Source organism: Garra rufa, chromosome 7 (genome assembly GCF_049309525.1).
Source record: "Garra rufa chromosome 7, GarRuf1.0, whole genome shotgun sequence".
NCBI lineage: Eukaryota > Metazoa > Chordata > Actinopteri > Cypriniformes > Cyprinidae > Garra > Garra rufa.
Window position 1 is genome coordinate 43,392,748 of NC_133367.1, and position 27,596 is coordinate 43,420,343.

Genomic DNA, 27,596 nt, shown 5'->3' on the forward strand with positions numbered 1-27,596 from the left:
CCATCTAATCTGACTGAGCTGGAGCTGTTTCGCAAAGAAGAATGGGCAGGAATTTCAGTCTCTAGATGTGCAAAGCTGGTAGAGACATACCCTAAAAGACTGGCAGCTGTAATTGCAGCAAAAGGTGGTTCTACAAAGCATTGACTCAGGGGGCTGAATAATTACGCACACCCCACTTCTCAGTTTTTTATTTGTAAAAAACGTTTGGAATCATGTGTGATTTTCCTTCCACTTCTCGCGTGTACACCACTTTGTATTGGTCTTTCACGTGGAACTCCAATAAAACCGATTCATGTTTGTGGCCGTAATGTGACTTTACTTAAGTAGAAATAAACTTGAAGTATACTTTTTGGTACACAACAACACTACAATTTCTAAAACTTATACACTTTTTCACACTTTCTGAACAGGCTTTTTCAAGCCAACTTAAAGTTTGTCTTGAACTTTATCTAGTTTATATTGCTTTCCAAGTTCAAAGACATTGTATTGTTCAAATTTAGTTGCACTTTGCTTAATTTGCTTAAACGGTGTTTGTGCAAGAGAAAACGTAGGGATTTGCATTACACGATTTGATGAATGCCATGGAGGCAACGAATCAGCCAATGCGTTTTACTGCCAACAGTCTTTTACTTTTAGCATTCTGCATGCTTTAAGTCAGACATATAGATTAAGTGGTTTGAAAGGAAAGCATGTATTTGAATGAATTAATGAGAAAGCGATTGTACAGCAGCTTTTTGCTTAGAGATGATTTTCAGATAATCAAAAAAATTAATATAAAAGATTTGTTTTTGTTTTTTTTATGCATCTTACAATAACTAATTATGTCACTTAGTTACCTTTTATGGAAAGTAACAGGTTGCATTACTTTTGCAAAGTAAATTCGTGTCTATACAGAAGACCACAGAAGAAAAAATGTCAACTCTTCAGAAATAAAAAAAGGAAAACAAATCTGGCGTTACTTATTTGAAAAAGTAACTCAGATATTTTTTTGTCAATTAAAAAGAGATGCGTTACTTTACTAGTTACTTGGAAAAAGTAATATTATGTAACTTGTGTTACTTGTAATGCGTTACCCCCAACGCTGCAAATGAAATAAAATTAAAAAAAAAAAAAAAATACTTCAAACTGTTTTATTGTGTAGCCAACTGCACTGTGAAAACTACAAATTCTAACATTCAAGCATTTTATACTAATTTAACTGGACAGATCCTTTCGTGTGCCCATATCCTTTTTTCTTCTATCTATCTAAGCATTAAAAGTCATGCTATAGAGGCACCTGGTGGCCTAAATTGGTTTCACATGCTAGTGTAAGCTAGCAATTCTCTTTAAAAAAAAAAAAAAAGTTTTAAAGAGAGAAAAGGTTTGATAAGTTGAAATGGTTGTTTTTTTTTAAAGAAAGTTTTGTAGAGAGAAGTAGACAAGATCAATTCCCAAAAGTGGTAGTCAAAAATAATTTTACAATGAAAAGTGAGCTCCATTCGAACTGACATTTATTTGTAAATCCCCAAATCAATCCGTTTCAGTTGATGCACAAATAAAAACATCTTGAATTGATGGTTTTCAAACCCTCAACCTTTGGGTTACAAGTCAGACTCTCTAACCATTAGGCCTTGAATGCCCCGTTTTATATTTCATCAAACTTGTGGTTTGAAATGGCATGACAGTGAGTAAATGACAGAATGCTGCATTTAATGCAATAAAGGTGTCAAAATAAGCATTTAAAATATCTCTGTCCTTAAGTGCATTTACTCACACAAATAGGAAATTGCATACATTAATACTGCAGTATAATTTGGTCTATATGGGGCTAAACTGTAGGACTTGGATTGTTTTTTATAATTCATAATAATAACAATAATGAGAAATCTAAATACTTGCATCATCCTGCTGGTGAAATATTAAAGCTCAGAACAGACTTAAGATGTATGCAAGTTTCTCCATCCGCAGAATGGGGGGTGATACTTGATTTTCAAGTCTGAACTGTCTATTGCATTAAAATAATTTAGTCAAAATAAATTGGTTTACAACTTTTTATGCTTATATTGCTTATATATAGGTGTATTAAATATCTGTGTACTCTTTTTAGGCACGCACCAAATCTTAATCCTGTGAATGTGCTGAAATTTCAAGTCCATTCTCTTCTAAAATCAAGTGTGTATTCACATGCATTGCTACCAAACTACAAAGCAGTGTTTTCTAAGCCTGGTCCTAGAGGTTAGTCAACATTGCAAGTTTTATATGTCTCCCTCATCAAACACCTGATTCAACTCATCAGCTCATTAGTTCAGACTCTGTGTCCTGAAACAGGCATTTAAGAGTGCAGTGTCTGGGACCTCCAGAATCAGCGTTTCACATGTTTTAGTGCATGAACACTTGCTCAGCCCTTAAAACATGAAGACACACCACTATTGATGGAGGATGAATTATTGGCAGCTATAAGGGCAGATTTACATGCAAATCAACTAAGAAGGGAGCAGACAATTACTGCAATGTTTGTACACAACTGCAGTCTGGAAAACCAGATTTACTTGTGTGCAAGCTCTTATATCACATAGCCTAGATTTAACCCTGAATATAAAGGGTTTATTTCCTCCCATGTGGGCACTAAAATGCCAGTGGTGTAGTGTAACAAAGTAATACTTTGTTACAGTATTTTTTGGGACCGTACTGTACTTGAGGTTTTTTGTTCTTAATTTTGCAAAACTGTATGAAAAAAAATTCTCACAAAAATATTGCCTTCACCTCAATTTTTTCTGCATTTGCATTGAAATTTAGTTCTCTCTTTCACCTCTTTATTTCCGTCACAAGATTTTTTGCGAGCAAACAGTTTTATAAAAAAAAAAAAATCAGAATTGCGAGATAAAACGCACATTTCTCGCAAATGCAAGTTTGTATCTCACAATTGCCTTTTCAGAAAATTCTGGCTTTTTACCCCAGAATTGCATGACACAAAATAAATTCTTAATTTTTTTCCCTCGAATTGATTATATAAACTTGCAATTGCGAGAAATATCAGAATTGCAATATAAACTCATAATTCAGACTTTTTGTCTCAGAAATTGATATAAACTTGCATTTGTTAGAAATAAAGTCAGAATTGCGATCAACTCATAATTCAGACTTTTTCTTTAATCAAAAATGGAAAAAAAAAAAAAAAAAAGACAACTGTGAGAAATAAAGTCAGAATTTCAATGTAAACTCATAATTCAGACTGTTTTTATCAGAAATTGATACAAACTCCCAATTGTGATAAAGTCAGAATTGTATTATAAACTCTTATTCTGACATTTTTTTCTCAGAAATGGATATAAACTTGCAAGTGCAGAAAAAAAAAATTGCATTTATTTGTACCTTTACTTTCTATACTTAAGTAAATTTAAGATTAAAGAAAATACTTTTTGTACCCAAGTACAATAAACATCACATGCTTTAAGACTTTTACGCAAGTAATATTCTAAACAGTGACTTCAACTTCTACCAAAGTCGTTTTCTGGTAAGATATCTGTACTTTAACTTAAGTATGGCTTTCAGGTACTTTATACACAGCTGTAAAATGCACAAATGAGGAGAGCATTAATCTCCTGAATGCCAATGAATACACCAGACACCACAGCACCAAGTCATACACGCATTCAGATAAATTGAAGAATTAAACTGAACAAATCACAAACTGGACGAATGTTTGCCAAATCTCAATCAAGTGAACTGTGACCAACACACACACACACACACACACACACACACACACACACACACACACAAAAACACTAGTCTGCTTAGATTATTCACGACCTACGAGGTCAGAGGTCACTGGCAAATCATCTTAAAAACGGAAGACGCTCAATTAAATGCAAAATCGAAACAAAGAAACAAAACTCGATTGTACACAATTACAACTTCTTAAAATAAAAACAAAGTACACTCGGGTAAACGCACATGTAAACATAAGCACACGCTACTAACGTTACACACAAACACAATTAACGTTAATAGACTAGTGTACGTCGGTAAATAAACCGAGTGATTTTTTACGACGCAATTCGGTTAATCTGCTTTCTACAGAAAGATTAAGACCATTCAATAAGTGTAGAGATATAATGAAACCGTTAAACACTAATGTTAACAGCTGAAACATTAGTAACTAACTTACACGTTCTTACAAAGTGACAACTACATGAAACGTGTTAAACCTCGCGTCTCTTATTCATTTGAAGGCAAAACAAACGCAGCCCTTTTAAAAAAAAACAAGTCTTAATATACAAAACAAATAAAATCAAGCGTCTTTCTTACCTTAATTCGGTTTATAAATTAATGGCGTATGCTGATGCCGCTCTCACACGTTAAGGGGGGCGATGGCGGGAAACGGCGACTCTAAATAAACTGGCATGTGATTGAGCCAATCACGGAGCTCCGTAGCGGTTCTTTCGCACGAGCTTGAACAATGACAGGTGGATGAAAGACTAGGAGCGGGACCTTGGTGAAGCCGCAGGTGATGCGGATCAAGGTGTGATGAGCTGAATCAGGAACAGCGTGCTGCATACTACATACAGTACTACATACTATCGCCAACTCATGACTCATGAGGATAGCCCTTCATTAACAACAATGTTACCTAAATGAACAGAAGGGTCCTTGCGCAATTATTGCAGCGTTACATTTACAGTCAGTGGTGTATCGAGCACCTGAAAGCCATACTTAAGTAAAAGTACAGATATCTTACCAGAAAACGACTTTGGTAGAAGTTGAAGAATATTACTTGAGTAAAAGTCTTAAAGTGTGTCATATTTGTGCAAGTGCAAAAAGTATCTTTTTAATCTTAAAATGTACTTAAGTATTGAAAGTAAAAGTACAAGTACATGCAAAGTGAGAGTTTATATTATCCATTTCTAAGAAAAAAAAAAAGTCAAAGTAAGAGTTTATATTGCAATTCTGACTTTATTTCTCACAATTGTGAGTTTATATCATCCATTTCTGAGAAAAAAAAAGTCTAAATTAGGTTTTTTAATGCAATTCTGGCTTTATTTCTCACAATTGTGAGTTTATATCATCCGTTTTTGAGAAAAAAAAGTCTGAATTATGAGTTTTTTATTGCAATTCTGACTTCATTTCTCACAATTGTGAGTTTATATTATCCATTTCTGAACAAAAAAGTCTGAATTATGAGTTTTGTATTGCAATTCTGACTTTATTTCTCACAATTGTGAGTTTATATTATCCATTTCTGAGAAAAAAAAGTCTAAATTATGTTTTTTAATGCAATTCTGACTTTATTTCTCACAATTGTGAGTTTATATCATCAATTTCTGAACAAAAAAGTCTGAATTATGAGTTTTGTATTGCAATTCTGGCTTTATTTCTCACAATTGTGAGTTTATTTCATCCGTTTCTGAACAAAAAAGTCTGAATTATGAGTTTTGTATTGCAATTCTGGCTTTATTTCTCACAATTGTGAGTTTATATCATCAATTTCTGAGAAAAAAAGTCTGAATTATGAGTTTTGTATTGCAATTCTGGCTTTATTTCTCACAATTGTGAGTTTATTTCATCCGTTTCTGAACAAAAAAGTCTGAATTATGAGTTTTGTATTGCAATTCTGGCTTTATTTCTCACAATTGTGAGTTTATATCATCCGTTTTTGAGAAAAAAAAAGTCAAAGTAAGAGTTTATATTGCAATTCTGACTTTATTTCTCACAATTGTGAGTTTATATCATCCATTTCTGAACAAAAAAGTCTGAATTATGAGTTTTGTATTGCAATTCTGACTTTATTTCTCACAATTGTGAGTTTATATCATCCGTTTTTGAGAAAAAAAAAGTCAAAGTAAGAGTTTATATTGCAATTCTGACCTTATTTCTCACAATTGTGAGTTTATATCATCCATTTCTGAACAAAAAAGTCTGAATTATGAGTTTATATTGCAATTCTGACTTTATTTCTCACAATTGTGAGTTTATATCATCCGTTTTTGAGGAAAAAAAAGTCAAAGTAAGAGTTTATATTGCAATTCTGACCTTATTTCTCACAATTGTGAGTTTATATCATCCATTTCTGAACAAAAAAGTCTGAATTATGAGTTTATATTGCAATTCTGACTTTATTTCTCACAATTGTGAGTATATATCATCCATTTCTGAACAAAAAAGTCTGAATTATGAGTTTATATTGCAATTCTGACTTTATTTCTCACAATTGTGAGTATATATCATCCATTTCTGAGAAAAAAGTCTGAATTATGAGTTTTTTATTGCGATTCTGACTTTATTTCTCACAATTGTGAGTTTATATCATCAATTTCTGAGAAAAAAAGTCTGAATTATGAGTTTATATTGCAATTCTGACTTTATTTCTCACAATTGTGAGTATATATCATCCATTTCTGAGAAAAAAAGTCTGAATTATGAGTTTATATTGCGATTCTGACTTTATTTCTCACAATTGTGAGTTTATATCATCCATTTCTGAACAAAAAAGTCTGAATTATGAGTTTTTTATTGCAATTCTGACTTTATTTCTCACAATTGTGAGTATATATCATCCATTTCTGAGAAAAAAAGTCTGAATTATGAGTTTATATTGCGATTCTGACTTTATTTCTCACAATTGCAAGTTTATATCATCCATTTCTGAACAAAAAAGTCTGAATTATGAGTTTTTTATTGCAATTCTGACTTTATTTCTCACAATTGTGAGTTTATATCATCAATTTCTGAGAAAAAAAAGTCTGAATTATGAGTTTATATCTCGCAATTCTGATATTATTTCTTACAATTGCAAGTTCATACCACCCAATTCGGAGAAAAAAAAAAAAAAAGAATTTTGTATCCCACAATTATAGGGGAAAAAAGCCTGAATTTCCTGAAAAGAAGTCAGAATTGCGAGATAAAAACTTGCATTTGTGAAAAGAAAATTCAGAATTGTGAGGTATATCTAACATTAACATTCTGTTCTTTGCTTTTCTGCTTTGTTTTAAAATGAATGTTGTGTTCTGAAGTTGATCTGGAAAGGATCTGCTGTGTACAAACGTCTGGCAGACGTCTGTAAGATGTCAGTTTTACATTCATTCTAATTCATAAACATCTTAAAGACATCTAATAGACGTCTATTTGACATCTAATAGGAAACGCCCAATAGACGTATCGCAGATGAGCAAACTACGTCTTACAGACGTAAATGCAGACGTCAAATAGACATCTCCGAGATGTACATGTGCTATCAGGGTTGATATTCTGGTCATATTTTTTTTCCAAGCGCATTTTACTAATTCCAATCCACATCAATCTTAATAACAACTATTACATTTGTATTTAATCATTTGTAAGTGATATATGATTGGAAACTATGGAAGTGGAAAACTCTTTGTGTTCAGGTGTGCATAATTATGCAGGTTTTCTTTTATAGATAAAATGGGTTTTTAAAAGTTACGGCAAAGTTAAGGCATGACCATTGGACAGCGAAATGCTCATTGGCTCAGCATGGTCAGAAAAAAACAGGTGGAAAAGAATTAAGAATTAAGTTGAAGTATTAGGTGTGAAACCATCAGGGACCATTTAGTCTCAAGTGCCACCTTTTTCCAGAACTGCAACCCACCTGGAGTCTCTAGAAGTGCAATGTGCCAGATTCTCAGAGACTTTGCTTGGGTGAAAAATCCTAAAAAATGACCCTCACTTAATAAGAATAACATGCTGAAGTGTTGGGAAATTAAGTTAAATACTTCATAGGCTTTATAGACAGAGAAGCTGAGAGTGACTCTTGAAGGACCAGCACCACATCCTCTTATACCACTCTCCACAGAATCCGGTAAGTTTTGGTATTTCATTTTAGTCCATCTTTGCAAGACAGACTTTTCATGGTAGGAAAATGAAGTCTCAAAACTTCCTGCCAGATTCTGGAAGATAAATTCTTGAAAGAGTGGTACAGGAGGATGTGCTGCTGGTCCTTCAAGAGTCACTCTCATCTTAACTGTCTAAAAAAAGGTCTTCATCAGTGTTCTTCAGCATGTTATTCTTATTAAGCGAGGCTCATTTTTTAGGAATTTTTTACCTAAGCAAACTCCCTGAGAACCTGATACATTGCACTTCTGGAGACTCCAGGTAGGTTGCAGTTCTGGAAAATGGTTCCTTAAGGTTTCACAACTAATTCTTCACCTTAATTCTTTTGCAGTTTAACGTGTATCTTTTCTCCCATCTGTGACTGTGCTGACCCAATGAGCATTTTGCTGTCAAATGGTCATCCCCTAATTTTGCAAATTGTAGTATTGCATTCGTATTTCATTTTTCTCATGGGCTTTTTTTTATCATTTTTTTTAGTTAAATCTCTTTTTTTGCTCATTTTATCTGTAAAAGAAAACATACCTGATAATTATGCACACCTGAATATAAGGAGTTTATGACCTGAATATCATCGTGCCTGACAATTATGCACACACTGTATTTAAAAATTAACATTATTTGGTTCTTAAAGTTAACATTATGTTCTGATATTAACATTTCTCTCTCTTTTATTCTAAAACTAACATTCTATTCTGTTTTGTTCTAAAAATAAATGTTCTGCTCTGTTCCTAAGTTAACACTCTAAGTTACCAAATTATAATTAACATTTTGTTTTTTGCTGTTACGTTCTGTGTTCTGAAGTTAACATTCTTTTTAGAAATGATTTGTTGTAATGTAATGCTTGTGGCTCATTATCACTCACTTCAAATCAAGTGTTTTGATTAAGGCTTGAAACCCATTCATTTCCACAGTGTAAACTGTTGCTGTTTCTTTACATGAATATCATAACGGCATGTATTATTTCCTTCCATGAGCTTTCCACACATGAGTTGCCTTTGGTAAAAGATTCTGCCAAACCTGAGGTGATTGTGTTTTCTTGTGTTTAGCACTGGAGATTGAAAGACCATTTGATCCAGAGCACATCTTTTTGCATTGAATGTAAACAATGCCACTGAACCAAATGAAACTAAAGCTGCTTAAAATGGTCAATTATTGTCATGTTCTGAGCTGTACTAATTGGTCGGATCCCGAAAAACATTTGGAGTATTATAGACTGCAAAAAGTTAAACAGAGATATGGCCAGGTAAACTGCATTTTATGTACATTTTAATAGACATAACAAAACAGTAATTGTTTCATCTGCTTTATTCAGATTTCAAAAATTAAGTACTTGTTATTAGATTAAATAACATTTTCAAATACTTGTAATCAGTAGTTACATTTTATGGATTACATTATTAGATATTATTCACACAGTAATTCATAATTATTCATAAATGATTGAGTCTCCGTAATTCTTCTTTTTCATCTTTTTAAATGTTTCTTTCTAAAATATCCTTTCTAAAAACCATTTCAGGTTTGAGAAGCGTTTCAACATTGCATCAACTACTGATAAACACATTCGTTTTTAGTTTATATCCCTCTGTAGGTTATTCAACCACGTGTTTCTATGTTTTTGAAAGGCTTTTGCCTTTCAAACACAATAAACTGCACAAATTCACAAACCTTTTTTGTCATCTGATCATCTTTTACCTAATAAATTAACTTGAAGCATTTTAAAAAAATAAACATTTTGATAATTAAATATCACATTTGCATGTTTATTGGTTCTCTGATGTTCACATGACGCGGGTAAACACATTTTTTTGGTTCTTCATTTTGATTATTATTAATTGAATTGAATTATTATTAGCTTTCCATTCAACTCATAAACCCCCTGTTATGTAAATATAATGTTTAATGCATTTCATGTTGTTAATACCAACGAATGGAATATATTTTCTTACTCTTTCTTTGTTTATATCAATATGCTACAAGATTAATCAATGTGGTAAACAAGTTAGGTCAAAAGTAATCTGATTGCATTACCTAAAATGTGTAAGGTAACGGATTACGTTACTAACTACAATTTTCATCATGTAATTTGCAATCAGTAACGGATTACAATTGGTAAGTAATCTACCCAGCAATAGAAACGTTACGAATAGTTTCATAAAAAATATGTAATATTAATTAGTAGATATAAACCTAACATAATCAGACGGTTTAAACACCAAAACATGCCTGAAAAGCACTGATGCAACAGTGGCGCACTCAAGAGCCGCGCTTCGCCTTTGTTTACATGCGTAACAAATCCTTCCGCGAGGGAAATAAGACCCGGCCTCTTGAGTTTATCGATAAACGAAGAACAAAAATCAGCCAAACCTGGACATTTACTTTGAACATTTGATGAAAATACATAACAGATGTTAACAATGAAGAGATAGACCGTGAAGCTAAGGGAACACGAGAGCGATACAGCGGAGGGATACAGGAGAGCACAGCGGCGCAGCTGCGCAGAGCCCACCGGAGAGAGAATAAATGCTGTAGTGTTGACATATTTCACTTTTTGCTCAAAGTAATCACGCGTAACGCCACAATGCCGGGGATGATGGACAAAGGGTCGGAATATCTCGGAAAAGGTCGGTCGAACGGAACGAAAAGTCCGTCGAACGCCTCGAACGGACATTTTTCGGACGAGAGCGGCAGCGACGACGAGCACGGTATAGCCTCGAACACCCCTGCGGAGGTTGTTTATGTGTTTTAACGATTTACAAATCGCTTAATAAATTCGAAACAAAACAGCTGTTTTTGTTTTCAGATGTGGGCATGCGTGTGGGATCGGATTACCAAGCGAATATTCCCGAGTTTGATCCAGGTAGGTGAAGTATAAGCTCTACATACCGCCTTTAAGAACCTGACTGACAGTGGTAGCCTCGGTGCACCTATCGCGCCTAACAATTTGTCTATTTTCACTATTTTAAACTCGCTTTTAAGGATTTCCGGTGTCGAACGGGCAGTATTAATATTTCCAATCGGTTTTTAATGTTTGTGTGTGATTATGTGGTCAGGAAACGCTTTTTGTGAAAGGATGTTAGCTTTCTCGCTTAGCCGCTCATCAGCTAATATAAGCCAGTAACTTAGACATGCGATTGAACGGGAGTCTAGAGTTTAATGTTGCTTTTTGTTCGTTTATAATTCAGGCTGTTTAAACGGGATAAAATGCTTTATAACGTCTAAAATTCCGTAAGGCGATTAAAATAGCGGTTTTGTGTGCTGTTCAATCTGAATTGGGAAAACGGTTTAATTTTGAATTTTTATTTTCTGAGAAAAAAAGTTTTTATCGCAATTCTGACTTAATTTGTCAATTGCGGGTTTATATCATCATTTTGAGAGAAAAAAAAGTCTGAATTATGAGTTTATATTGCAATTCTGACTTTATTATTCACAATTGCAAGTTTATATCATCAATTTGTAAGAAAAAAGGCTGAATTATGAGTTTATATTGCAATTCTGGCTTTATTTCTGACGATTGCGAGTTTATGTAATCAGTTTCTACGAAAAAAAAGTCTGAATTATGAGTTTATATTGCAATTCTGACTTTATTTATCACAATTGTGAGTTTATATCAATTTCTGAGTGAAAACAGTCTGAAGTATTGCAATTCTGACTTCATTTCTCACAATTGCAAGTTTATATCATCAATTCCTGAGAAAAAAAAAGTCTGAATTATGAGTTTATATTGCAATTCTGGCTTTATTTCTCATTTCTCGTTTCTTTTTGTATTGTAATTTTGTAGGCTCCACGAAATACAGCGATAAAGACAATGGTGGCATGTTGGTTTGGTCTCCGTACCACACAATAGTTGATTCTAAATGTAAGTATTTACAATTTATATATATATATAAATATATATTGTACTTTTTCATTGTGACAACATCATGCATCTATTTTTTTTCTCCTCAGTGGATGAGTACATCGCAATTGCAAAAGAGAAGCATGGATACAATGTTGAGCAGGTGAGTTATGGGAACATGGTCTTCAAAGATATCTTTGTCGTCAATGGTTTTTAATGTGTGGATGTTTTCTGCGTTCCACAGGCTCTCGGCATGCTCTTCTGGCATAAACACAACATCGAGAAATCCCTTGCTGATCTCCCGAACTTCACCCCTTTCCCAGATGAGTGGACGGTGGAGGACAAGGTGTTGTTTGAACAAGCGTTCAGTTTTCACGGGAAGAGCTTTCATAGGATCCAGCAGATGGTGAGTCATCAGGACAGTAAATATGAAATCCAGTAAAAATGACAATATTTAAAAGACTTGTTTAGCATTTGAATGCATTTTAAATATTAATGTTTTTCTGTGACATACACCGTTACAACAGTACAATTGTGAAATATTATTAAAAGTTTAAAATTGCTGTTCTTGTACTTGTTAAAATGTAATCGATTGCTGTGATCAAAGCTTAATCTTCAGCTTTGGTGTCACAAGATCCTTCAGAAAGCATATATGCTGATTTAATGCTCAGGACACATTTCTGATTATTATCATTGATGAAAACAAAGGTTAGATGTTGTTTTGATCATTGAATTATTTGATGTGATTTATTCATTGAAGGCTCCTTGAAAAAATGCAATAATATAAGATAATAAGATAGTACATTATACTTTGTACAATACATTATTAACCCTTCTGCGTTGTTCAAATTCGCTACCCTTTCGTTGTGTTCGGGATTGAAAACATCCATTAACTGCTTAAAAAAATGTATCAGATAAATATTTTGACTCTTTAATTGCCAAGTTCATAAATTGTCACTGATTTGGGGAAAAAAAAACACAATGATTATTTTCAATATAAATGGTAATTGTGGACTCTTTTTTTTTCTCCTTTAGTCACAGTCTTGGACATGTGAAAGATTAGTAACATATTGGCTTTCATGCATTGTTAGTTTTTGCGCAGTTTCATATTTTAATTTTTTCTCCCGCATTTATTTTTCGTGGCTGTTTTTGCCCCATTGACTTTCGTTATAATGACATTTTTGATTGCAAAGCCATGACACCATATAATCATGAATTCTTGATTGTTGGTGGTTTTACCTGTTGTGAAGAGTTAAAATTTGTCATTTTTACTGTTGATCATTTTAGACAGGCCTGTGCAAAAAAAAAGCAGAACGAGAGGGTAGTAAATTTGCCCACAAATTTTCAAAGCATTTCCCTAAAATATGTGTCAAAATAAGATTTGTCAGCAAAAATCATTCCATTTGCTGAAACGCAGAGAAAGTTGTGGCCAAATAAAGACTCATCAACACCCCATAGTGGATGAAAATGTCCCCAATAACACATAAAGGTTAATAATTCGGCAGCAAATCAGCATATCAGAATGATTTCTGAAGGATCATGTGACACTGAAGACTAAATGAATGGCTGCTGAAAATTTAGATTTTCATCACAGAAATAATTTAAAATTTCAAAAAAGAAAAATCTAAACGGTCATTTAAACATTTAAATGTTTTCACTGTATTTTGATCTAATAGTTTTAACCTTGATTTCTTTTACAAACATGTTTTTTCTGCAAAATACAATTTGCTTTTCTATTTTTTTTTTTTGTATTAAAAATGTCATTTTATTTTGGTGTAAAATGTCACTTTATAAAGAGTGTTCTTGAATTCTTGAATTTGACAATTGATCATAGTTGCCGGACAAATCCATATCCAGTCTTGTGAAGTACTACTATTCGTGGAAAAAAACACGGTCCAGGACAAGCCTGATGGACCGACAAGCACGAAAGCTGGCAAACCGGAGTAATCAAGATGAAAGGTGGTTTTTGAGATTTTTTTCCATCTTTTATCAGTTGATTCAAGAGTTTAGTGTTTCTGGTACTCATTTTTGTTTTTGACTTTTTAGTGAGGAAGAGATAGAAGAAGCCAACCCCATTGAGGCCAATGACAGTGATTATGACCCTACAAAAGAGGCGAAGAAAGAGGTAATTATTTCAACTATTCGGACATGTGCTTTAAAAAGTTCAAGCGATGCCACAGAAGAACCATTTTTGGTTCCACAAAGCATCATTCAGTCAAAGGTTCTTTAAAGAACCATCTCTTTCTTGCATTTTTACAATCTGAAGAACCACCTTTCGCAACAAAGAGCCTTTTGTGAAACTGTTAAAGGTTCTTTATGGAACCATTTAGAAAAAAAAGGTTCTTCTATGGCATCGTGAAGCACTTTTCTTTTCTACTTTATTTTTAAGAGTGTATGTAAAAGGTGTCTAAAGGTTTATTCTCTGATAGAGTCATCCAGAACCTCAGACACTGAGCTCCAAAATTGGACTGGGACGGAGAGACCACCAGACCTTGCAGCACCGTCACCACACCCAGCGCTCCAAGTGCCGCCCGCCCAAAGGCATGTACCTCACGCAGGAGGATGTGGTGGCCATCTCCTGCAGCTCCAACGCAGCGAACTCCGTCCTACGTCAACTGGACATGGAGCTGGTGTCCCTGAAACGACAGGTACGTACTGGAATCTCTAAAAGATTACAAATTCGGGATGTGCCTCGCGAAAACATAATTGGAGCAGCTCTAATATCGTTACAACATTGCGATCTCTATTCAAACACCCACGCGGTCTTATTTCTGAATGACAACAATTCAGCAGAGTCTGTTACGACGATTTTGGTCTAATTACCGTTATTTAACACGATTATGACTGGGTCCAAAACTTTATATTAGTGATTGACTAAGAAAATACTGAATGCTTCTATGCAAGTCTAAAGTAGTCTAACAGTACTACATAAATTGAATGTAATTATTTGAATGTAAAATAAAACAGCGTCTTCACTGTAAGAATTAAACGTGCTTTGTTTCTTATTAAAACTACAAAGGTCCTTCATTCAAGAGCAGTGAGTGATTTTTCTCTTTGTATTTGTACTTTTTTTAATATTAAGCACAGAGACGGCAGAAGGAGTATTATTTGTTGCCGCTTTAAGAGCCACGCTGATCTAATATACTGTTACACACGTTTTTTTTCATTCAACTGTTTATGATCATTTAAGACATGACTGACAAGGGTTTCCGTGAATAATCACCAAGCGCCTTATTTTGAAATATTTTTGCGTGTATTTGACCGTTTAGGCGCACACCTTGAGCTAAAAGATCACTTTACATGTCCGTGTTCTGCTCCGTCTCTTTTCTCTCTTTGGAATCATGATCTCTAATTTATTTTAAAAAAATTGTGATTTTCAATTTATCCAGAATCATGCAGCTTTTAATTTCATAAAGTACAAGTTTATATCAAAATGCACATGCATTTTGTGGTTTTCAGTTGAATAAAATACTCTCTTTCCCTATATATTTCGTTATTGAGGAATTCTTTAAAAAAGTTAAATCTCATCTCGTCCCAGTCTTGTGTCTCGGTGTATAAGTGTCTCGTCACACCCCTATTAAAAAGTAATGGATAACGAAGCATTTTGGGATTAATTCATGCCGTTCAAAACCTCTGAAGATGATTTCTGATATTTTTCTCCATAAATTTCCCTGGATTTCCTTTAGGTTCAGAATGCCAAGCAGTTAAACAGCGGACTCAAACAGAAGATCGAAGATGGAATTGACGAGTTCAGACTGCCTGAGGTGACTCATTTCTGCTTGCACTCGTTTCCATATGCATTTTAATCTGAAGTGTGTGTTAACCCTTTAGGCGCCAGGGATTTTTTTGGAATAATGACAAGTTTTGATAAACACCAAGTTTTCAGAAAGCTTGTGGCTTGAAAGGGCTTAAAGATACAGATCTAGAAGAAGGAAAAGAGGAAACCAACAATAAAACGGGGAAAAAGTACTAAATTATTACTGTATTACTATTGTATATAATAGTAAAATGCATGAGAACAGTAGCCTACTCTTTGATCAGTTCATCAGTAATATTCAGGAAATAATGGATATTAAATGGATGTTTGAACTTATTTGCATGTTTTTTTTAATCCTCATTCCAAATGATCAGAAAAGAGGAAACCAGCAATAAAACAGGAAAAAGTACTGAATTATTACTATACTATATAATAGTAAAACGCATGAGAACAGTAGCCTACTCTTTCATCAGTTCATCAGTAATATTCATGAAATAATGGATATTGAATGGATGTTTGAACTTATTTGCATGTGTTTTTTTTTATCCTCATTCCAAATGATCAGAAAAGAGGAAACCAACAATAAAACAGGAAAAAGTACTGAATTATTACTATACTATATAATAGTAAAACGCATGAGAACAGTAGCCTACTCTTTGATCAGTTCATCAGTAATATTCATGAAATAATGGATATTAAATGGATGTTTGAACTTATTTGTTTGTGGGGTTTTTTATCCTCATTCCAAATGATCAGAAAAGAGGAAACCAACAATAAAACAGGAAAAAGTACTGAATTATTACTATATAGTAGTAAAACGCATAAGAACAGTAGCGTACTTTTTGATCAGTTCATCAGTAATATTCAGGAAATAATGGATATTAAATGGATGTTTGAACTTATTTGTTTGTGGGGTTTTTTATCCTCATTCCAAATGATCAGAAAAGAGGAAACCAACAATAAAACAGGAAAAAGTACTGAATTATTACTATACTATATAATAGTAAAACGCATGAGAACAGTAGCCTACTCTTTGATCAGTTCATCAGTAATATTCAGGAAATAATGGATATTAAATGGATGTTTGAACTTATTTGTTTGTGGGGTTTTTTATCCTCATTCCAAATGATCAGAAAAGAGGAAACAAACAATAAAACAGGAAAAAGTACTGAATTATTACTATACTATATAATAGTAAAACGCATGAGAACAGTAGCCTACTCTTTGATCAGTTCATCAGTAATATTCAGGAAATAATGGATATTGAATGGATGTTTGAACTTATTTGCATGTGTTTTTTTAATCCTCATTCCAAATGATCAGAAAAGAGGAAACCAGCAATAAAACAGGAAAAAGTACTGAATTATTACTATACTATATAATAGTAAAACGCATGAGAACAGTAGCCTACTCTTTGATCAGTTCATCAGTAATATTCAGGAAATAATGGATATTAAATGGATGTTTGAACTTATTTGCATGTTTTTTTTTAATCCTCATTCCAAATGATCAGAAAAGAGGAAACCAACAATAAAACAGGAAAAAGTACTGAATTATTACTATATAGTAGTAAAACGCATAAGAACAGTAGCGTACTTTTTGATCAGTTCATCAGTAATATTCAGGAAATAATGGATATTAAATGGATGTTTGAACTTATTTGTTTGTGGGGTTTTTTATCCTCATTCCAAATGATCAGAAAAGAGGAAACCAACAATAAAACAGGAAAAAGTACTGAATTATTACTATACTATATAATAGTAAAACGCATAAGAACAGTAGCGTACTTTTTGATCAGTTCATCAGTAATATTCAGGAAATAATGGATATTAAATGGATGTTTGAACTTATTTGTTTGTGGGGTTTTTTATCCTCATTCCAAATGATCAGAAAAGAGGAAACAAACAATAAAACAGGAAAAAGTACTGAATTATTACTATATAGTAGTAAAAAGCATAAGAACAGTAGCCTACTCTTTGATCAGTTCATCAGTAATATTCAGGAAATAATGGATGTTTGAACTTATTTGCATGTTTTTTTTTATCCTCATTCCAAATGATCAGAAAAGAGGAAACCAACAATAAAACAGGAAAAAGTACTGAATTATTACTATATAGTAGTAAAACGCATAAGAACAGTAGCGTACTTTTTGATCAGTTCATCAGTAATATTCAGGAAATAATGGATATTAAATGGATGTTTTGAACTTATTTGCATTTTTTTTATCCTCATTCCAAATGATCAGAAAAGAGGAAACAAACAATAAAACAGGAAAAAGTACTGAATTATTACTATTCTATATAATAGTAAAACGCATAAGAACAGTAGCGTACTTTTTGATCAGTTCATCAGTAATATTCAGGAAATAATGGATATTAAATGGATGTTTGAACTTATTTGTTTGTGGGGGTTTTTATCCTCATTCCAAATGATCAGAAAAGAGGAAACCAACAATAAAACAGGAAAAAGTACTGAATTATTACTATATAGTAGTAAAAAGCATAAGAACAGTAGCCTACTCTTTGATCAGTTCATCAGTAATATTCAGGAAATAATAGATATTAAATGGATGTTTGAACTTATTTGCATGTGTTTTTTTAATCCTCATTCCAAATGATCAGAAAAGAGGAAACCAACAATAAAACAGGAAAAAGTACTGAATTATTACTATATAGTAGTAAAACGCATAAGAACAGTAGCGTACTTTTTGATCAGTTCATCAGTAATATTCAGGAAATAATGGATATTAAATGGATGTTTGAACTTATTTGTTTGTGGGTTTTTTTAATCCTCATTCCAAATGATCAGAAAAGAGGAAACCAACAATAAAACAGGAAAAAGTACTGAATTATTACTATATAGTAGTAAAAAGCATAAGAACAGTAGCCTACTCTTTGATCAGTTCATCAGTAATATTCAGGAAATAATAGATATTAAATGGATGTTTGAACTTATTTGCATGTGTTTTTTTAATCCTCATTCCAAATGATCAGAAAAGAGGAAACCAACAATAAAACAGGAAAAAGTACTGAATTATTACTATATAGTAGTAAAACGCATAAGAACAGTAGCGTACTTTTTGATCAGTTCATCAGTAATATTCAGGAAATAATGGATATTAAATGGATGTTTGAACTTATTTGTTTGTGGGGTTTTTTTATCCTCATTCCAAATGATCAGAAAAGAGGAAACCAACAATAAAACAGGAAAAAGTACTGAATTATTACTATATAGTAGTAAAACGCATGAGAACAGTAGCCTACTCTTTGATCAGTTCATCAGTAATATTCAGGAAATAATGGATATTAAATGGATGTTTGAACTTATTTGTTTGTGGGGTTTTTTTATCCTCATTCCAAATGATCAGAAAAGAGAGAACCAACAATAAAACAGGAAAAAGTACTGAATTATTACTATACTATATAATAGTAAAACGCATGAGAACAGTAGCGTACTTTTTGATCAGTTCATCAGTAATATTCAGGAAATAATGGATATTAAATGGATGTTTGAACTTATTTGTTTGTGGGGTTTTTTTTATCCTCATTCCAAATGATCAGAAAAGAGAGAACCAACAATAAAACAGGAAAAAGTACTGAATTATTACTATACTATATAGTAGTAAAATGCATGAGAACAGTAGCCTACTCTTTGATCAGTTCATCAGTAATATTCAGGAAATAATGGATATTAAATGGATGTTTGAACTTATTTGTTTGTGGGTTTTTTTTATCCTCATTCCAAATGATCAGAAAAGAGAGAACCAACAATAAAACAGGAAAAAGTACTGAATTATTACTATACTATATAATAGTAAAACGCATGAGAACAGTAGCCTACTCTTTCATCAGTTCATCAGTAATATTCAGGAAATAATGGATATTAAATGGATGTTTGAACTTATTTGCATGGTTTTTTTTTTAATCCTCATTCCAAATGATCAGAAAAGAGAGAACCAACAATGAAACAGGAAAAAGTACTGAATTATTACTATACTATATAATAGTAAAACGCATGAGAACAGTAGCCTACTCTTTGATCAGTTCATCAGTAATATTCAGGAAATAATGGATATTGAATGGATGTTTGAACTTATTTGCATGTGTTTTTTTAATCCTCATTCCAAATGATCAGAAAAGAGAGAACCAACAATAAAACAGGAAAAAGTACTGAATTATTACTATACTATATAATAGTAAAACGCATGAGAACAGTAGCGTACTTTTTGATCAGTTCATCAGTAATATTCAGGAAATAATGGATATTAAATGGATGTTTGAACTTATTTGTTTGTGGGGTTTTTTTTATCCTCATTCCAAATGATCAGAAAAGAGAGAACCAACAATAAAACAGGAAAAAGTACTGAATTATTACTATACTATATAGTAGTAAAATGCATGAGAACAGTAGCCTACTCTTTGATCAGTTCATCAGTAATATTCAGGAAATAATGGATATTAAATGGATGTTTGAACTTATTTGTTTGTGGGGTTTTTTTATCCTCATTCCAAATGATCAGAAAAGAGAGAACCAACAATAAAACAGGAAAAAGTACTGAATTATTACTATACTATATAATAGTAAAACGCATGAGAACAGTAGCCTACTCTTTCATCAGTTCATCAGTAATATTCAGGAAATAATGGATATTAAATGGATGTTTGAACTTATTTGTTTGTGGGGTTTTTTTATCCTCATTCCAAATGATCAGAAAAGAGGAAACAAACAATAAAACAGGAAAAAGTACTGAATTATTACTATACTCTATAGTAGTAAAATGCATGAGAACAGTAGCGTACTTTTTAATCAGTTCATCAGTAATATTCAGGATTATTGTCATTAACATCAAATGAACTTTAGTAAATCAAGCACATCCTATTTTATGCAAGTTGCGTTACATGATTTTCCTGATTTGCATGTGCAATTAGGCTTTTATAGAGGAGCGAAAACGCACAAAGGGGGTGGAATCGGGAGCAATAGTCGTTTTATCTCCATTATTGTATTTTCTTAATCGTTTGAAGCCAAAATCGAAACTTAATTTCGATTAATTGCACAGGAACAGACTTCAGAGGAGTTTCAATGCCATTTTTTCCCTCTGTTCCACAAGCGCCACCTGCTGTCAGAGAGTGAAAGTTAGCCTGTCTGCTGTTTTTGTTTTATACAGGTTTTAGCCTAATTTCACAAAGCTAAAGTCAAGTCAGACCATTCTGTTTTTGTTTCAGATGTTGAAACGATACAATCAAATGTAAATAAAAAAAGCTGCTCATGCTACATGTGTTCCATCTTTGTTTGTATCGTGATAAAAATGGCCAGGAAAAAATATTTATGGCTGGTAATTTGGCCAAAAGTCTCCAGATGTGGCAATAAGTTAGTTCTAGGCCCTGCTTGCAAGTACCACCACAGTGGTAAACACTGTTGCATGTTACCATTATCATTTTGCTAACTTTTACGTTTTTGTTCCAGTGCACCCAAAAAATTAATGCACGCTGGACGACAGATGAGCAGCTCTTGGCAGTACAAGGTAAGTGAACGGTTAACGCGTCAGTTTCACTCTGTTCCTATGCAAAATTTAATTAATGACAATTTTTTTGCCTCATTTAACCAGGAGTGCGAAAATATGGGAAGGACTTCCAGGCTATTGCTGATGTGATCGGGAATAAAACGGTGGGACAGGTGAAGAATTTCTTTGTAAACTATCGGCGGCGCTTTAACTTGGACGAGGTGCTTCAGGAATGGGAGGCGGAGCAGGGAACTCACACTCCTAATGGAGACGGAGCCAACTCTGGTGAGGATGGAAAGAACAGCAACCCCTCCTCAGGAAAGAGCACAGATGAGGAGGAGGAAGAGGTAGGCATTCATCCTAAGTCTAATTTCTAAAATAATAGTAGAAATCCCAAGTAGAACTTTATTGGACCTGACATTAAAATCTAAAAACAAAAGTTTGCATGCATGTTTATGAGTATCATAGTTGATGCATCAGGCATTTATGGCTCATATTGTGAGCAGGTGAGAGTAGTCCCAAATGAGTTGCTGGTATGTACACAAGTCAAAAGTTTTTGAACGGTACCATTTTTAATGTTTTTTTTTTTTTTTTTTTTTTTTTTTTAGTCTCTTCTGCTCATTAAACCTGCATTTATTTGATCCAAAGTACAGCAAAAACTGCAAAATTCTGAAATATTTTTACTATTAAAAATAACTGTTTTCTGTTTAAATGTATTTTAAAATACAGTTTATTTCCATGATTTCAATGCTGAATTTGTAGCATCATTACCCCAGTCACAAAACCCGTTAGAAATCATTCATAACATTAATGAATATTCTGATTTGCTGCTCAAAAACATGTATTATGTTGAAAACAGCTGAGTCTCATTTTTTTTTTTTTTAGGTTTCTTTAAATAGAAAGGTAAGTAGAACGGTGTTTATCTGAAATGGAAATCTTCTGTAACCATTATAAATGCATTTATCACTTTGGATCAATTTAAAGCATCCTTGCTAGATAAAAGTATTAATTTCTATAATTTCTTTCCCCTGCAAAAAACATTATACCGATTCCAAGCTTTTGAATGGTGTAGTGTATAATGTTGCAAAAGCTTTTTATTTCATATAAATTCTGATCAAATTACGTTTTAAAAACGTTTTAAATATTAATAATTATAATACGTTTCTTAAACGGCAAATCAACATATTAGAATGATTTCTGAAGGATCATGTGTGACACTGAAGCCTGGAGTAATTATGCTGGAAATGTAGCTTTGATCACAAGAATAAATTAGATTTTAAAATATTTTCAAATAGAAGGTAGTTTTAAATAGTAAAAATATTTCACAATATTACTGTTTTTGCTGTATTTCGGATTTCATAAATGCAGTCTTTGTAAGCAGTAGAGACATTAAAAATTAAATAAATAAATAAATCCTACCGTTCAAAAACTTTTGACTGGTAGTGTATGTCTCCAAAAGTTAATAAAATTCTGGTACCTTGTGATATAAATCAATGAGATTTCTATAACAGTATAGCAGTCACTTACAGTGATGTCAGTTGTCACTACATCTCCCAATAATGCTTGGTTTAATAATCAAATCTCTGTAGTTTTCATTGCAAGGGGCTAAAAACAATTAGGGCTGGGTAAAAAAATATCGATTCTCCGATTTTAATCAATCTTCATTTTAACGCAACGATATCGGTTCGGGAAATCCCAGAATCGATTCTAAATGCGCGTGCTTCAGCTTCACGTAAGAGGATATGAATATTCACCTCTCGTCCTGAAGGTGTCACCATCAGCTGCTTTTTTTGCAGAAAAATCTGGTGATCAAAAATGATTAGGCTTAGTTAAGAACTGTTAGTTTTATGGACAGTCAGAATGTTTTCTATTATGATGGGCCTGTTTTGAACGTTTTGAATTTAGAAAAATGTTTTATTTCTTAAACATGTTTGAAGTTCTTAATAGATTTCACTGTTGCATATTTACAGTCTTTTTATTTTTTTACAGTAATGTGCATTTTGCAGTTTGTTTACATGGTGTACAATGGATGCACATATTTATGACTTCTTGTTACAGTGTTCATTCAAAATAAAATTTGTTTAAAATAAACAACTGTGTGCACCCTATTATTAGTGTAGATGTGTATTTCAGTAATAAACGTAAGTAGGAGAGTTTCAGTTACCAGCATTTATATCAAAATATGGATCCCATGTCTGCAAAACTAACATTTTTAAATGGAATATTGATAGCTCATCGATATCGAATCGAATCGAAATCGAATCGAATTGAAACCATAAAAATCACAATACCCAACCCTAAAAACAATGCAGTGTAAAAGTAAGTCTTTGAGAATGGATCATAAAGCTCATAAAGCTGTTCTATGATAATTTGTTGATGAAAATAAATTATGTCCAATAAGATGTACTGTTTACTAACTAACTAACAATGAAATTATTTTTTCTACCTATTAGATTGTTTTTTTTTTTTTACGTGAAACACCTACCCAACCCTAAATTTAGCCCTTACTGTAATAAAAAAAACAGTATTATTGTTGTGCAGTGTGATAAAAATATACATCTACGTATGTATATCTATGGTAGCCAGTGTTTCCCCTACGTTTCCACTACTTCTACGTTCATGTTACACCGTACTTTTATTTTGACAGGTTGCCGTGAAGTTTCTGTGTCATACAGTATGATATGATGCTAGTTTTCTCAAATGAAACGGTAAAAGTGACACTCACAGCAGTTTTTGGAGATTGAGTTTATCTGTTCATGTGAGATGAAAATGCCAAAAATTACCGGGAGCATCACGTGTGTTTCAGTATGCGTGTAGTAAAAGCTCGTCTCCATTATTCATACATACAGCTAGGCAAACGGAACATATCGGATTCATATTAAAACGGTCTTTTTGCATTTCAGTTTTCACATACACTAGTCCATATCGCGATTTGAATTAAGTGACAGACCAACATTTGATTTATGAATCCAAAAAACTACGAATTTACGTGGCATTTCGCTATAGTAGATTCGGTTTTTATGAATGGAGGACGACGCGACCCCGTCTGTGTTTTGGCGGAGGAGACATAAACGCGCGACCATATTCTATAGTCTTCGGTATACATCCGCGTTAAACTATCAAGGTGAAAGTCATCATAGCTTGCGTAGTTTAGACCCAGCTCCCAACCCAAATTTGAGAATAGATTAACGGCGATATTTTTTTTTATCGCACGATAAGAGTCTCACGTTAACGCAGCACGTTAACGCCGATAACGGCCCACCACTACTTGAAATAATACAAATGTAAAAGTTTCTTTATAGTAACTTCCGTCATCTTATTAATTTGAGTCTGGCTACCCTCAGCGCTCTCAGAACTGCCCTCAAATGCTCAATATGATGCCGGCAGTCATTGCTATTTATGATAATATCATCTAGATAGGCCGCGGCATATGCAACATGAGGCCAGAGAATGCGGTTCATGAGGCGCTGAAAAGTAGCCGGTGCACTGAACAACCCGAACGGTTGCGTAGGCTTATAGTATATTGTAAAAAAATGTCAACGTTTTAAATCACTTCCCTTGCATCTTAGTTCTTCTTTTTTGTGCATAAGTAAGAAAAAATTAAAAAGTAATTGTCTCTCACATTTAGGGTCAGGTGACCCCAGCCTCCGGTCCATCTCCTGTAGCCACATCCTCATCCCTAACAGCAGCCAGCAGCTGCACCTCTCTCAACCAGCCTCCACCGCTTCTGCGTCCATCTCTTCCTGCCACTCCGGCGTTACACCGTCAGCCGCCGCCTCTGCAGCAGCAAGCCCGCTTCCTACAGCCCCGTCCTGCCCTGAACCAACCACCGCCACTCATTCGACCCTCCAACCCGCTCCCTCCACGCCTCAACCCCAGACCCACAGCACCTGTTCCCAGCACAGCCTCTGCAGCGCCGGGCCAGCAGCTGCCCACTCTGGTGGGCATCCAGTCTGAGACGCCCTCCTCCTCTCTACACTGATGTGTTTTATACTTGTGACATTGCAGATGAAGGTAATAATTAGTTAGCAGTTCTCATTGTGAATACTAGGAAACAAATTATTGTTTTAAGCTGTATATATTAGTTAAGTAACTTTCTATTTATTTGAACTGATTTTTTATTTTATTTTAGATTTTGTAATCATGTTGTAACATTATACTATAAAGGGATAGTTAACCAAAATATGAAAATTACCCTGTGATTTACTCATTGTCAAGCCATACGTGTGCACTCTTAAAAATAACGGTGCTTCACGATGCCATAGAAGAACCTTTTTTGTTTAAACGGTTCCATAAAGAACCTTTAACATTTTAAGAACCTTTCTGTTGGCAAAAGAATGTTCTTTAGAATATTAAAAGGTAAGAAAGAGATGGTTCTTTGAAGATCCTTTGACTGAATGGTTCTTTGTGGAACCAAAAATGGTTCTTCTATGGCATCGCTGTGAAGAACGTTTTAAAGCACCTTTATTTTTTAAGAGTGTATATGACTCTTCTTTCAGACTAATGCAATCTGAGTTTTATTAAAAATGGTCCTGGCAGCTCTTCCAAGCTTTATAATGGCAGTGAATGGGCGTTGAGATTTTGAAGTCCAAAAAACTTTGTCCATCCATCATAAAAAGTACTCCACATGGCTCTGGGTGGTTAATAAAGGCCTTCTGAAGAGAATCGTTGAGTTTATATAAGAAAAATATCCATATTTAAAACAAGATATTAGAGTTTATAAAGTTTGAAATATGGATGTTTTTCTCACTGCAAAAAGTGCTTTTCTTACTTAGATATTTTTTTTTGTCTTGTTTCCAGCCATAATATCTAAAGTCTTAAATCAAAAAGGATTTTCTAGACGAGTAAAACTTATTGTCTTGTTTTCAAAAAACAAGCCAAAATTAAGTTTTAGTTTTTGCTTGAAACAAGTAAAAGCTTTTGGGAATAAAAAAATAATTTTGGCTTGTTTTTTTTTTCTGAAAACAACACTACTTTTTACTCGTCTAGAAAATACTTCTTGATTTTAAGGATTTTTAGATATTTTGGCTGGAAACAAGCCGAAAAAATGGAAGAAAAGCATTTTTTTTTGCATCCTACACAAACACCATCGATTCACTTCAAAAGGCCTTGGATCTGTGTGAAGCACTTTTTTGATGGATGGATGCACTTTATTGGACTTGTAAATGTCAACAACCATTCACTGCCTTTATATATCTTTTTAAATATAACTCTGATTGTATTTGTCTGAAAGAAGAAAGTCATAAATGCCTACACAGCAAAAAATGCTTTTCTTACTTAGATTTTTTTTTTTTTTGGTCTTGTTTCCAGCCAAAATATCACCAAAAAAATTAAATCAAGAAGGATTTTCTAGACGAGTACAAATTGTCTTGTTTTCAGAAAAAAACAAGTTGAAATTAAGTGTTTTTGCTTAAAACAAGCAAAATAATCTGCCAATGGCGTAAGCAAAGTTATCTTGTATTCTGTTTGAAAAAAAAAATAAAAAATTGCTTACCCCATTGGCGGATTATTTTGCCCTTTCTAAGCAAAAACTCACTTAATTTTGACTTGTTTATTCTGAAAACAAGAATAAAATTTTTACTTCCTGATTTAAAATTGTTTAGATATTTTGGCTGGAAACAAGACAAAAAAAAATCTAAGTAAGCAAATAATTTTATGGCAGTAGGATAGCTTCAGGGTGAGTCAATCATGGGTAAACTCTAGTTTTATGTGAACTATCCCTTTAATTCTTTAAGATATTGTGTTCTATCTCAGCACTTTTTCTTGTTCTTTAGTATCTATGATGAAATCGCAAACCTCTTTAAACAGGTTTTGCTTGTCGTTTTGTTCATCAGTGTGTTTGTGGTTGATTTACTGTGTCGTGTCATTTTATGTGTTTTATATTTTAATATTTGGTGCTACAGACCGACAGAAAATCACCTGTCCAGATTCTCTTGCCATCAAAGTGCTCTTAACAAGAACATAATCTCATACTTAATTGCTAATGAAAGTCATGGAACTTTTTTTTTTCTACTGGTCATGGATACCAAAAACTACTTCAAGTCCCTTTTAAGTATAAAACACAATTATCAAGGTGATTTACAACCTTTTGTTAAATAGCATTTGTTTATAAACCTGTTTGATTTGCAGAAATAAGTGTAAATGATCCACATTTTCCAACCAGACATTAAGCTGTTGACCTGGGTTGTTTCATTAGTGGTGTGCTGTTCGTTAATCAGAATATGCATGTAGCGTTACCCTTTTTCTACCCTGTGGTTTGGAAACCAGTTTATCAGATCATGGTTATGTGCACGTCATTTTCCAATTAAAGGATTAGTTCACTACCAGATTGAAAAGTTATAGATAATTTACATCATCCAAAATGTTTGTCTTGTTTTCTTTCTTCAGTCGTAAAGAAAAGATGTATCAGAAATTTTATTAATATAATGGACTTCTATGGTGCCCCCGAGTATGAACTTCCAAAATGCAGTATAAATGCAACTTCAAAGGACTCTAAATGACCCCAGCCGAGGAAAAACTGTCTCATCTAACGAAACGATTGAAATTATGTTTTTTGAGGAGAACATTTCAGGATTTCTCTCCATATAGTGGACTTGAATGGTGCCCCCGAGTTTGAACTTCCAAAATGCAGCTTCAAGGGACTCGAAACGATCCCAGCCGCGGAGGAAGGGTCT

The 27,596-nt window shown here is 33.4% G+C and overlaps 1 protein-coding gene across 1 annotated transcript; it reads left to right on the plus strand.

Annotated features, from left to right (window-relative positions):
* The first annotated feature begins 10,354 nt into the window (after nt 1–10,354).
* On the plus strand, nt 10,355–26,965 carry rcor3 (REST corepressor 3). The gene is made up of 12 exons (XM_073844086.1): nt 10,355–10,532; nt 10,631–10,687; nt 11,609–11,686; nt 11,776–11,828; nt 11,910–12,071; nt 13,500–13,624; nt 13,712–13,790; nt 14,095–14,313; nt 15,352–15,429; nt 20,886–20,943; nt 21,028–21,269; nt 24,551–26,965. The coding sequence occupies exons 1-12, from the start codon at nt 10,409–10,411 to the stop codon at nt 24,902–24,904; spliced, it is 1,629 nt and encodes a 542-aa protein (XP_073700187.1). The 5' UTR covers nt 10,355–10,408; the 3' UTR covers nt 24,905–26,965.
* The last annotated feature ends 631 nt before the right edge of the window (nt 26,966–27,596 follow it).